General features: G+C 43.7%; 1 protein-coding gene and 1 pseudogene across 1 annotated transcript; both read right to left on the bottom strand.

Moving 5' to 3' along the window:
• Window positions 1-596: 596 nt before the first annotated feature.
• On the bottom strand, window positions 597-1130 carry LOC143524905 (polyadenylate-binding protein 1-A pseudogene; annotated as a pseudogene).
• Window positions 1131-2282: 1152 nt separating this feature from the next.
• On the bottom strand, window positions 2283-14162 carry ankrd55 (ankyrin repeat domain 55). Its single transcript, XM_077019704.1, is given in 12 exon segments — window positions 2283-3057; window positions 3390-3482; window positions 3571-4196; window positions 6059-6226; window positions 7214-7398; window positions 8746-8874; window positions 9597-9657; window positions 10862-10878; window positions 10880-10972; window positions 11742-11872; window positions 12806-12925; window positions 13622-14162. Coding segments are annotated over 12 exon segments (1932 nt in total). The 5' UTR covers window positions 13662-14162; the 3' UTR covers window positions 2283-2788.
• Window positions 14163-14211: the final 49 nt, after the last annotated feature.

Below are 14211 nucleotides of genomic sequence, written 5' to 3'. Positions count from 1 at the left end.
AAGAGTGGATAGCGCGATTGAAAAAAAAGATTCCTAAAAAAAAAAAACACTTTTCAAAACAGTTCGCGGGCCAGAAATAGATAGCCGGCCCGCGGGCCGCTATTTGGGTATGGGGGGCCTAGAGGCTTGTGACCCCGGCATAGTTGGTCACGTTTTTCTGAGCGGCTTCTTTAGCCTGGTGAGCCTCGAGCACTGCGACGGCCTCATCGACCTTGTAGCGCAAAGACTTGGGCGACTCGAGCATGTGCAGCAGCTCAGAGTTGTCCATCTCCAGCAGCATGACAGTGATCTTGCCCGCCAGGGTGGGTGCATGTTCTGGATCAGAGGGAACAGCCGCTCACCCAGCATCTGCTTCTGCTCCTGCAACTCCTTGGCCCTGGCCCCAAGCTCTGCCTTGCGCTTAGGGTTGCCACCTGTCCCGGTTTCCCCGGGACTGTCCCGGTTTTCACGTGACATTTTACATTCGCCACCCACCCCCCGAACCAGTCAACAATTCACGTTCGCAAACCCCCCCGTCAGCAATTTACACTCGCCACCCCCCCTCCCTGTGTCAGTATGACAGTGTCCTTGTTTTTTGTCAGGCCTAGGTGGCAATCCTACTCTTTGCGAGATTTGAAATGCCCCATAAACACTTTTCTGTCATTGAGCAACATGCTGTTCAATTTCTCAATGGCTCTCTCGGCTGCCTCCTGCGTCTCAAAGTGCACAAAGCCGTACCCTTTTGAACCATTCTCATCACAAACCACTTTGCAGGACAAGATGTTGCCAAAAGCAGAGAAGGTGTCATAAAGGGCCATGTTGTCAATTGACTTGTCCAGGTTCTTGATGAAGATGTTGCCCACCCCACTCTTCCTCAGCGACAGGTAGCGCTGAGACCACATGATGCTCACAGGTCTCCCCTTGATCACATCAAAGTTCATGGTGTCCAACGCACGCTCAGTGTCCGCGGGTTGTTGGAAGTTCACGTAGGCGTAGCCCAGGGAGATCCGGGTGATCTTGTCCCGGCACACCCGAATGGAGAGGATGGCTCCGGCGGGGCTGAACTTCTTGTACAGCATGGCCTCGGTCACGTCCTGTTGGAGGTCCCCGACGTACAGTGAGGCCGGATAACATGGGGCACTGGGGTTCATCTTGATTCGTCCGGTCACGGTCAAGGTCTTTTAACGAACCAAGTTCCGAGGAATTTACGAGGGTCGACGCTGTAGACCAGCTACACTACTTGAAAGCCAAACGGCTACAATTTAAAAAAGTGACTTAACATTTTTCAAATGCTTGCATCGTTTAAAATGTCTTTAAAAGAAAGTGCCACTACATAATAATGGGTAACTAACAAGCAAGACCTCGAAACTCGGCTGGGCCTCTCTAGTTGGGCCTGTTGCTAACGCCACGTGGTTTGTTAGCTGCGCTCATAGTTGCCAGGTGCCAAGTTGCTGGGTCTCTGCCATAAACCCAGTTCAGTTGGCGTCATTCAGATCCTCGCACAGCACAGTCGGGGTTTCGGCCAACATAAATATTCTTTTGACAGTATGTGAGTGCTTTTTTATATAACATTTGCAGGGTTGCCAACTCTCACGCATTGAGCGTGAAAGCCGTGAGACACGCATTTGACTGTCGCTCTCACGCCACAAATCCGATTTCTCACGCCGAAAAAATAATCTAGTTTATTTGCTCTGATCCATATCTATGATTCAATGAGTTACTAGTTAGTTCTGCCACCAACCACTGGCGATTGATCGATCACGATATAATACTAATTTGTGTCCATTTTACGTTCGCCACCCCTCCAGGTTCAAATCTCACTACAAGTGATCTTGAAAAGTTGGCAACGCTGCACTAAGTAAAAGTTTCTGAAAAAAAATAATACTAAGATTTTTTATTAGTAATAAAAAGTAATAATTTCTGCGGAATCGATTTGTTCAGTTGCATTTCAGTAATCATTTGCATTGTTCAGTAATCAAGTTGCATTGGTCCCTTTGGGGACAGCCCGTAACACTACTTTGTAGTATAGTGTTAACGAATTCAGAACTTCATTAGTTGTGATAATGAGCAAACATTTTTTTATCCAACTAATGTTTTAATAGCTACATTTTACATATTTTACATATTTATTTAGCAGTACATTTGCTTGACTCTTCAGTGCAATGTACATAGCTCTGTCGTAGAAATAATAACAGCAACTTAACAATACATTGGGCATTTGAATCACGTTATTTTATTGACTTTTATTTATTTGTATTTGATTTTTACAATTAACAGTGGAAGCTCTTTGCAACTCATTCAATGGAGCTAACTGGTGTTTCAACTGTAGGCACCTATTTTGGTATTAATAAAAAAACAAGAATAAAAAATCAAGATGTGTAATATTTTTAAAAATATACCCATATTTATTAATATTCATCATTAAAACATTCACATTACACACTCAAACTGTGTTGAAATTACAAGGTAAAGCAGAAAACCATTTAGTACATAGTGCATGCCATAGAGGAACATTCAATTATTCTGTAAAAATGTATGAAAAATAGGCTGATAGGTTCGTATATTTTATCAAACATTATCTATAACAATTAATTGAAACTGACTTTCAATCTTGTCCCATTGCCAAAAAATGTACCGGCAACTCTGAAGATAGAATAGTTTTTGGTGCAGAACAGTCTAATGAATCCTAAAGAATATTTTCAATTCAAGTTTACAGAGTGGAGCCAGTCACAGTGTGGCTTAAGAGAGGTCTCTCACTATTCTTTTTGTCACTAGTAAACTGAAGGTCTGTTAGCCTCTTCTGTCAGTGTTACTCTTGAGTGGTCGTTTGGAGTTTGGGGGGCGAGGGGCTTCGTTTTCTTTGAGGAGGGATGGCGGGAAGAACTTGTATGTTCCGTAGGGGCTCAGTGATCAGAGGAGCAGGGATGGAGCAAAGAGACTGGCTCTGGCGGATGCTGGATCTATAGGCCTTGGTGGTTAAAGGAGGTGGGAGTCCTGCCAGATTACGTCCCAGAGAGCTGAGCGGCAGGGATTTGGACTTCTTCACTCCTTGAGAGACTTGGTCAGGTGGCAGGGAAACTGAAGACGAGAAAGGAAATTAACTCATTTAAAGTGTGCTGTCTTCTCTCGCAGTTGTATCATTCTTCAGAAATTTAATTCCATCCCTAACACACATGATCTTATTAATCTTGTCTCAATATTAGATGAGGGTGTATTTGATCTAAAATCTGCATGGTAGCAGATACTTAGGACCACTGAGCAACTCTGATGCAGTTCATACAGGTCTAAATCAAATTAATAAAGTTTCTATAAGCCCTCTATAGACACATTTCCTAATAAACACGGAGAAACAAGGCAAGAAAATGCTGTTATAGTTTTAAGAATAATAGAGCATTTATAAAGCTGCTTACATCTATGAGTGCAGTGATCACGAATGGGAGCCAAACTGTGAGGTGTCAGGGTAGATTCTCTCATCCTCAGGGGCACGAGGTGAGGATTTACAACTGCTGAAAAGGAGCAAAAGCAGAAAACATCATGTTTGGTGTTAAAAAAAAAACATTTCAGTAAGCAGAGGCTGTTTTTGCAAGTCACCTTGATCGTTTCTCTGAATGTATGGCACATGGTTTGAGCAAAGCACGTCTATGGGACTTGCTGTCTCGTGCAACAGTTTAGACGGAGGTGAGATCCAAGCCTTGTGGGTTAGCAGCTGACTAGATTCTGTCTTCCAGGCAGGTCCAGCGGTTTGTTGACCCTGGGTTCTGCTGTCAAACAGGTCGTGTTCGCTCTTGCTCTTCTGCGACCTGCGGACCAAATGACTCACTGCCTGCCCTGTCCTAGGCAGAGCGGTGTGTGAGCTGGCTGACAGAGAGTTTCCCAGAGTTATGGGTGGAAGACTCTGTGTGTGTATGGGTGGCAGGCTCTTGTGGTCCTTGGCAGTGAGGTCCTCCATCAGATGGAGCTTCTGAGGTTCTTCAGCGTGTTTTTGGCTATCCTCCTTCCCCGGGAGATCGACTATGCAGTCGAACACAGTGATGATGTCGTCCACTTCAGAGGTCTCCTCTTGAAGGTGCTGCTCCTGACTCACGTTCCTCTGCCGGATGGCGCGCACATCTTTTTTCTTTTTACAGGAGAAGATGTGGTTGAGCACACGGAATTTGCCCTCCTTTCTCATAGAGGGATCACTGCTCTGAAAGTGAAGCTGTCGCACTGCTTCAGACCTGCGGACAAACAAGATCGCAAGTTATTTTTAGTTCATAGTCTTGTAATGTTAGACTATGTAAATAGAATTTCAGTTTATACTTTTGTGCTACAAAATTTGAAGTGCTAGCATTGTAACATGTAGCAGTCGCTAATTGTAGCCCAATGACCAATTTAACCTCATCAGTCATGTCCATGTGGCATGAGAACATTACTCAAATAAAATCTTGCAAAAGTGAGTTCAATTCAAAAGTATATATTACAGTTTTTCTCAGTCAATTTGGTTTATTTCTCAGATCAGAATTGAAATTCTCAAAACTGTTTGTTCAATCTCCACATCTCCTTGTCACTTGTGCATTTCTCAATGTCTTTCACATTTTGCAAATGCTTTTGTACATTTTGCAAAATGTGTTGTACAGATTGTGTGTTGAATTGTCATACCCTCCAAAACATTTAATATTTAGGTCATCGCCTAGGTCATTACATGCAAAAGTGCTGAACATGTTGTCATAATCTCTAAGGCATCATTTAACTTTTTTTTGTTTTGTTATATTTTGGTAATTTTATCCTAACTTGATTAAATTATTCACAAGAGAACATTCAGTTACAGTAAGAAAGGGAATTTGTGAAAGTTTAGATAAACCAATGGTCTCAACCATAGGTCAGAAGTGCGTGTCATGAAACTTTACTATAATTGGCAAACATTTATAGACGCTAAACACTGCAGTTTCACAAAGTCTCATAATGGAAACACGAGGCCATGTACAGGGTGAACAGCCAAGAAGAGGAGTAAGACTATGTGGTGTAGAGGGGTAAGACTGTGTAGTGTAAGGCTTAGGGGAAAAGATTGAAATAAGGGCAACAATTGTGGACCATGTTTTACATGTAAGTCATGGTTTCACAGTGGCTGAAGGTGGTCGCTGGGTACAGCTGAATATTGTTTTCATAGAGAAAACATGTATGATAATTCAGAAATGTGCTCTCTGCTGTAATGCTGCACACTGACATAAATTCTGATGTTATTCAATTTTTTGTATGGCATTTTTGCATTCTTATACCATATAGGACATCAAAATGAGCTCATGGGGGGGCAGAGGTTCCATTTTTACACCTCAACAAGAGGAGGCTGTATGTGCTCAGGTTGTTTTGAATGTGTAGAGTAAGTTTCTAATTTTGCAGTTTTTCCAGTCAGCTGTCTGTCTTTTCTGAATTTCAGTCAGATTTATTTCAGTCCAATTTCTTGCTATCAGTCTCCCACATGGTCATGTGTAACTGTGTTCTGTGTAAGTTTCTATTTTGTGTGTAACATGTATTGTTTCATTTTATATACCACAGAATGTGCAGCGTTCTTGAAATCAAAAGCTTAGCTAGTTTCCATCAGAATATACAGTCTGCACTGACAGTGAATTGCAGTTGCATGATTAAGTATTTTGACTGCCTTGTTCATAAACAATGGCACACAGACTAGATATTTTGATGGCACTGACAAATTGATTGACCTAAATATTTGCTTTTGAGGCAAAAACAAATAATTTTGAGTGAAGTATGTGCTTTTGCAGGTATTTCATTGATTTTTGATAAATGCACTTGTTGTGATGGCAATGTAAGCCATGATCTGAAAAATATACCAAATCGACTGGAAAAAAAACTGTAATTAATTCAAAGAAATTCATTTAGTCCAAAATGCCAATTATAAACCCCAATTTATCTAACAATACCAATAATAAGTTTAAGTAATTCATAATAATATAGAGACTTCCAAGGTTTCCTAAATGGCTCTAAGATAATTCAAGGTGGCTGCAAAACTGTGTGCCACCTAACCACATTATCTGTGTTCAGTCACATCGCAGTGGAAGAGAACAGTTAAGATGGGAACCCAGACCTGGTTTCGGCTGAGAGGAGTTTGATGCTCTCGGTGTGACCGCAGTACATGGCGTATGTGAGGGGTGTGTTCTCATTGATGTCCCTGGGCCCGGGCTCCACGCCCAGCTGGAGCAACGCTTGCACACAATCCTCCTTCCCTGCTGCGGCAGCCCAGTGCAGAGGGGTCCTAACACAGAAGTCAGGGGTCACAGAAAGTGCCAGGATGTTGAACTAAAGGTGATAATGTGTACAGCACGTCATGACGTGGAAAATGAGGACCCAGTTCACCTAATCTGCAGGTGCACCTGTCTTGATCACAGGGAAGATATGTGTGTGTGTGTGTGTGTGTGTGTGTGTGTGTGTGTGTGTGTGTGTGTGTGTGTGTGTGTGTGTGTGCAGCATAGCTATCAATGTCATAATTCAGTGTTTTAAAGAGTTGTCATAAATGATCAGTTTGAACAGTTATGCTCTCTTCAGGAAGTGCCTTGCTGCAGCTTCACACACCGCTGGTTCTCACTATCAGAGGTGTTTGTGCAGCTGCAGCTCCAGCGCGGGGCAGGAAGTCTTGCACAGAACCTGCTTCTCAAACCGCAGCAATGCATGCTGGGGGATGGGAGGGGGGCAACTGATTGTCCTGATCTCTTGGGATGAGTAAGATGATGTTTTTCAGAGTATCAGCTCTTCCATTCAGGGAGGATATTTAGAACACCAATATGTAGGCTGAATAGGGTTAAAAATTATTTTGTACCTAAATCTACTGCATTTCTTAATTCTATTAAGTGATTGATGTGTTGTTGTGGATTAATGTTTTAAATGTTTTAATGCAATCAAGGTTATGTTACTGAGTAAATGAATGACATAGTACAGTTGGTGACTTTGCAAGCAATGCAGTGTTGGGCTGTCCAAGAAAATGTCCCTAGGGGGACAATAAAGATAATCCCATTCCACCTTCATTCCAAGCTTCTCATTTGGGTTTGAGTCCCTTTGCTGTCTGATCTTTCATCAGTGCAGCACTATACAGTGAGTTGTCATCACAGCAGCAGGTAGAACTCTTACTGCAATTGCGGGTTTAGGTGGATGATGAGAAAGGTGACAAGGGCGCTAAAACCCAGACATCCTGGGCGTGTGCAGACCACGAGGCATATGGTGTTGCGTGCGTGGCGTGCTCTCTTACCGTTCGTCCACGTCTAACGCCTGCAGGTTGGTCTCCGGCACACGTGCCAGCTCATAGATGATGTCGCTGTAGCCCGCCGCGGCGGCGATGTGGACACACGTCTTCCCGTTTTCATCATCGTAGTTGATGACCGAGCAGCCGAGATGATGGTCAAGAATTAGTGAGCACATAAATCTGCTACCACTCTGCAGAATAGATAGATAGATAGATAGATAGATAGATAGATAGATAGATAGATAGATAGATAGATAGATAGATAGATAGATAGATAGATAGATAAGAACAATATGAAAACAGGTCTATTAGCTCATGCTCAAGCCTGTGTTAATTAAGCCTGAGTCTTGTTCCACTAGAGATGATGGCCCGAGGGATGAGAACATAAGTGTAGTGTGCCTCATTAAGACACAGGGCATCCTGACCCAGCTCTCAGAGGGATAACACACACACACACGCACACACACACACACACACACACACACACACACACACACACACACACACACACACACACACACAGGCATACGCATACAAATCATACTCTGAAAATTGCTTACTTTTCAGATTATTCATTCTAAATAATAATTAAATTCTGGAGTGCCTTAGAATGATTTGCCATGACCACCTTTAGGACTCTAGATGACACAGCATACCCTGCTCTTTCAAAATATTATACAATTTCAATATTTAAATCACTTCATCTATGGAGTAGCTGCGCCTCCTCTAAGAAGGTTTATAACATTGAGCTCAGAAAAAACAGCTCGAGTCACAAGAGCAACCTCAAGAGGAGAGTGCAGCATCCCAAAATATAGGACCTCCTTTGCTAAATCTGCGTTCTCAGTTGTTGCCATGAGTCACTGGAATACTTTGCCAAATGAGATTATAACATATAAAAGTTTCCCAACGTTCGCACATCTGACAAGGAAATGGCTCTTATCGAAACAAGTTTGCACCCATTAGTTACGACGTGTGAGTGAGAGGTTTGTCTGGGAAAGTTTGATGATGTACAGGTGTGTGTATGTGAACAAATTAGTGTTTTGTGATAACTGGAGGATTTTTTGTAAGTTTTATGAATGGTGTAATAGACAGATGAATTTTATATGTTGTATGCCCGTATTTATGTTAAACGGTTTCTGTCATCCACTAAACAGTATTTTTCTGTTATTCTGTCTAAACATCAACCTGTCCAGAGACTAAAGGTGGAAATTAGCATATTGATACAACCTGGCACACTACATTTCTCCGGATTTTTAGGTTAATGTATTTGTTGTGCATTGTCTCTGATGAATAAATCAAAATCAAAACAAACTGGGGTTTTAATTTACATACTGGAGCTTATGAAACAAATGAAAAAAATGAAGGGTTAAACTCAAGAGTTCATGTGAAGGTCACCATGGTTTCTACCCATGATTCATTGTTCTAAATCTGAAGGGTTAAACTCAGGAGTTCATGTGAAGGTCACCATGGTTTCTACCCATGATTCATTGTTCTGCTGATGACATTCATCCAGCTCATCACGGAGGCCATTTTCCTACCTGCACAGCCCAGTGAAGCGCTGTCTTGAAGTCTTTATCCACCAGCGTGGGGTCTGCCCCTTTCTGCAGCAGGGCCTGCACGTGGTCCGGGCGATTGTGGAAGCACGCCCAGTGAAGAGCAGTCATCCCCTGTAAAAACCAGTAATTTGTCTTAATAACGTGCTGTAAAATGCTGGTTATGTAAATTAATGGCAACCTCTTTCCCCTCTCTCACGGGGTGTCTAAAAACTTTTGAAATGTTTCAAACTTGTCTAAAAATAGCAAGCGCTGCTGATGAATGTTTCCATGGCAGATGTGTGAAAGAGTACATTTAAAAGATTTATGTTAGTAATTTCAAATTATGGCTGCAGGTGTCACATATATTGGTTTTTATTCCTGTATGTACAAGTAGTAGAAAATATAGTTATTACAGTTACAATTAGTATAGTTTGTAAGTACAGTTTCAGTTAAATGTTAAAGTTAGTTAGTAATCCTCGTATTCTACTGCGGTTGTAGTCCTTAAGGTCTTTCTAATGAGCCAGCTCTTATTTCGTTGATAACATAAAATATATGCTGCTGAATTCTCAAAATCACAGCCTAGCATGATCTTGCTGTAGTTTTAAATGTCACAAGGGTGAGTCATGTTTGGAGCTTATAGGAGAGAATGAAAAAAGCTAAATCACGAACATGGATCATACTCATATCTTTATCTTTGGTCTTGTGAATGACTAAGGGTATTGAGTTGACTGCTAACAGAGGTACAGTCTTTTTTTAACCTGGCTCTATCGTTGAGAGAAAAGACTTTAAAATACTTTTCAATTTTTGCACGGAGACATTTGTCTGAGAGTGAAAACCGATAAACAACCCTTTACCTCATTGTCTTGATGATTTATTTCACACAGGGTTGATTGTTGAAGTAACACAGCCATGAGTCTATAAACAACACCACATAAAATGTAAGCATATGGTATAATCGTGATGAGCATTGATCTTTGGTGAAGAATCAGCATCAGAATCAATAGTGAAGAGTACATCCTACTGTAAGCTCAACATCATAACATCGAATCATGACCTTCTCTTAGATCTGCTGATATGAAGCATCCATGTGTAACTAGTCATTAGTGACTTCACTCACAGTAAAGGTCTTTCTTGCCGTTCTCAACTTGAGAATGCTAATTGAAACCTGCTTATGTTTACTCTCAGTTCCTATAGATGTATGCAGACACCATGTTCTCATTACCATTACTGCTAGTGAAGTGGAAAGAGTCTGCCAGATGGGCAGGGGAGAAACAGGAAGTCCCAATAAAGCGTCTCTATTTGTTTTTGCAAGAGGAGGAGACCTATCGCCTCACTCCCTCCTTATATCAGAGGAGCTTAGCAGTGGCACACCAGAGCAAAGGTCTCTGGTTGCTATAGGCACCACAGATGCTGCCCTGATGATGGAGGATTTCCTGTTCGGGGAAGTAACTCGTGAGTTTGCACTCCTGAACACACACCACAACCACACTGTGATGCAGAAAGGTCGATTTGCTGACCAAGCGACTGTTTCTACTACAGGGAGCTTTCGGTTCCTCTTAGGGCCTCTAGTTTCTAAGTTACTCTTGAATTATTTCTCATTTCAATCAGTGCTCTTAAAGGAACTGCTGGGATTTAATATTATTTACAAAAGTGATTTTGAAGTATTTAATGTAATTTGACAGATATTCGAATATACGTTCAAGGAACATATTGTTTATTTTCATCAAGTGACTTCAGTACAGCCAGCATCATGCTAGTTTATATTATTTACCTGACTGTGTTCCATAAACCTATGTGAGCCTGAACTAGATCTGTGAAGTGAAGATTAAAAACATCTTGAGGGATCATTGTGAACAATGAGGATCATTGTGAACTCTCTTTGCAATGAACAATTCAAAGGTAGATTCGCTTCCATAAGAGCATGCCTGAACTTTTTAGCATCCGTGAGAAACCTCAAGCCTAGTTCAACCCTAACTGCCCAGAAAACGATTTCATTCCAGATCACCCTAATTGGATACACATAGACATTGCGGCATGACATCTAGTCTTACATCCTGAGAACCTTCTCAGTAGCTTTTCTTAGACATAAGAAGCCACAGAGCAGAGATCATCGTGGTACCTGAGGTCCACCTCGGCGGGTAGCAGCGTGAAGGGGCAGGCGGCCATTTTTGTCCGGGACGTTCTGCTTGGCGCCATTTCGCAGTAAACACACACAGCCTTCCAGCCAACCCTGCACAAGGCAACACAGAAGGCCCTATCAGTGAACCCATCAGAGCTGACGGGAAACAGCCCTCCGGAAATGCAGAGATGGTGGAATCCTGATTTGGTGAGAGCATGACTGTTTCAAGCAAGCTGAGGACTGTCCCTGTCCTGAGGACAATAACAACATGGGGACTGCCCATATTCAACAATAACAGCAAAACATATGAAAATATACTGCATCCATGCAACACTGCTGGAAAGCATTATTGTGAGAACATAAAAAACATCTGAAACAGCCAAATGTCTTCAGCAAGTCTTCAAACTTATTTTTCCGTACTACATAGATTTGTGAAAAAATGTAATAAGGTATTGAAATGGATAATATAATTTAAATTGCAGATGGCATCACATTAGCTATGATAGCATGTAATTAACTAAGAGACAGCAAATGTAAACTTCATGGAAATGTTTTATAGTCCTAAAATGTGGTGTTGGAGCAGGGGAGGGGCAGTACTCTTATGGCAAATAGCTCTTTCAATTCAGTGTCTCATTAACACAGTGGTTCCCAAACTTTTTCTGCCGTGCCCCCCTTTAGTAGATGAGAATATTTTTGCACCCCCCCCCTACACACACCCCCCCATATTGACACATGTGCACATGTTTTACTTCCAAGCTCCGCGCCCCCCCGCAATAGCTCCGCTCCCCACCTAGGGGGCGCGCCCCCCACTTTGGGAACCACTGCATTAACAGAAGTCATTTCAGTCGTATATGTGATAATAGCAAAGTACGGACTGTACCAAATACGTAGCGAGGGAGAGGGAGGTCCTGCCGCACGCATCCTGGGTGTTGATGGACGCTCCCATCTTCAGCAGTAGCTTCACTGTGTCCACCTGTCTGCCAGAGACGGCGTGCATCAGGGGCGTGGAGCCTGGGCCGGAGACATAAGCAGCCAGCTCAGGGCTCCATCTCACGGGAGGGGCAGAACCCTGCTCACCTGCCAAGGTATATTTCACCCGGCTGCTCTGAGTGAGCACTGCAGTGATCAGGCCCGGCAGACGTATCGTGAAGGGCGGAGGTAACAAGGCCCTGCCACCGGGTCGGCACACGTCTGGAATGACGGCTGACATCGACTCTGTTCTGCTAAGCTTCACGCTGCCGCCCGGCTACTACTAGCATTCCCAGCTAAGCTTCTCCACTATTACAAAATACCACTGCTTTTGTTTGGATCTTTTTTATGCTATAATGCCATGCTGTGAACAAGGCCTCTGTGATGTCTATGTTGCAAAGATGGAGATGGAGAGGGGGGGTATAGAGGGGGTGGAGAGGAATAGGAGAGGGGGTAAAGAGGGGGTGGATAGGGGGTAGAGAGAGGGTAGAGAGGGGGTGGAGAGGAGGTGGAGAGGGGTGTAAAGGGGGTAAAGAGGGGTAGAGAAGGGGTAAAGAGGGGGTGGAGAGGGGGTAGAGAGGGGGTGGAGAGGAGGTGGAGAGGGGTGTAAAGGGGGTAAAGAGGGGTAGAGAAGGGGTAAAGAGGGGGTGGAGAGGGGGTGGAGAGGAGGTGGAGAGGGGTGTAAAGGGGGTAAAGAGGGGTAGAGAAGGGGTAAAGAGGGGGTGGAGAGGGGGTAGAGAGAGAGTAGAGAGGGGGTGGAGAGGGGGTAGAGAGGGGGTGGAGAGGAATAGGAGAGGGGTAAAGAAGGGTGGAGAGGGGGTAGAGAGAGGGTGGAGAGGGGGTGGAGAGGAATAGGAGAGGGGGTAAAGGGGGTGGAGATGGGGTAGAGAGAGGGTAAACAGGGGGTGGAGAGGGGGTAGAGAGGGGGTAAAGAGGAGGTGGACAGGGGGTGTAGTGCTGGCGCTCTGCACGTGCCTTCACCATCGCAGCACTCCAGGATGGAGGGATCCTCTCGGATCGTAGCCGTCAGGGTGTTGACGTCCCCCGTGGACGCCGCCTGGAACACCACGTTCAGGTCGACCTCCTCAACACAGTCTAAGGGGCACAGACACAGCAACACGGATAAGGTCTTCTAGAAACAGAAAACATTACTTTCTGTCAGTTTCCCAAATGGAGTGTGGTGTGCTCTGGCGTTAAGTATGAGCTGGGGTGGGGCTGACCAGGTTTAAGAATGCATTTATGTTGAGTATACTGCTTAGGAGTATACTCCTATCCTATCATAACATATTCATTCATCATAAATTATGGGTGCAAGAGACAGCCAAGAGATCATTAGGCTTATGTATTAGCGGTTGTATATCTATCTTTACCTCTGAAGTCATTTGTGTTATGACTATAGAGGCTGTTTTCCCATTCTAACAATGAAAGTGAATCACTGAATTAATAAGCCTTGTTTGCATCCTTAATGCTATGTGGGGATGCATAAATATAAAAAAACTACCCACTAGCAATCCTCTTGCACGTCACTGCTGAATGCCCTGATGTACCCTTTCGAATCTTATCTGCAAAGCTACTGTGCAAACCACATTCGTGCTTCAGGTGTTTTTGAAAAAACACAAATATTGCTGTTGTTTATTTTTTGCAGAATAACTGGAGTTTACCATGCATATGATTCTTGCAGCGATTAAAAACATTACCACGCGGGCTATTGATAAGACTACTGATAAGAGATGAGCATTACCATGGCAACACTGGCAGCGACACTAGCTAACTCCTCGCGCAGCAGTTTACCTTTGTGCTGGTCAAATACAGATGAAGAGGTGAACTCCATGGCCGAGAAGCGCAGCGTGAGAAAATCACCACGATATCAACACCGGTATGAGAGTCCTCGATAGCCTATGACATGGTGCGCACCCGCGCTCCTCTTCTAGCTTTGGAACCCATAGCAGAGAGAGAGAGAGAGAGAGAGAGAGAGAGAGAGAGAGAGAGAGAGAGAGAGAGAGAGAGAGAGAGAGAGAGAAAGATAGAGCGTGTGTGAGAGAGAGAGAGAGAGAGAGAGAGAAAGAAAGAAAGAAAGATAGAGAGTGTGTGTGTGTGTGTGTGTGTGTGTGTGTGTGTGTGTGTGTGTGTGTGTGTGTGTGTGTGTGTGTGTGTGTGTGTGTGTGTGTGTGTGAGAGAGAGAGAGAGAGAGAGAGAGACAGAGAGAGAGAGAGAGAGAGAGAGAGAGCGCGCTTTGGCAGAGGAAAATGGGAAAGGATTCTCCCGGGCGCCGTGAAAATTCTACGCATCCGTTGGTGGACACGGCGTGAGGCGCGCGGAGACGATGCACCGCTCGAGCTGTCTGTGAATGGGGATGGAGAAGCGCGGACTGCGCATGTGCA

The sequence above is a fragment of the Brachyhypopomus gauderio genome, chromosome 10 (genome assembly GCF_052324685.1).
Source record: "Brachyhypopomus gauderio isolate BG-103 chromosome 10, BGAUD_0.2, whole genome shotgun sequence".
Taxonomy (NCBI): Eukaryota; Metazoa; Chordata; class Actinopteri; order Gymnotiformes; family Hypopomidae; genus Brachyhypopomus; species Brachyhypopomus gauderio.
The sequence above is the reverse complement of the archived record's forward strand: the minus strand, read 5'-3'. Positions and strand labels throughout refer to the sequence as shown.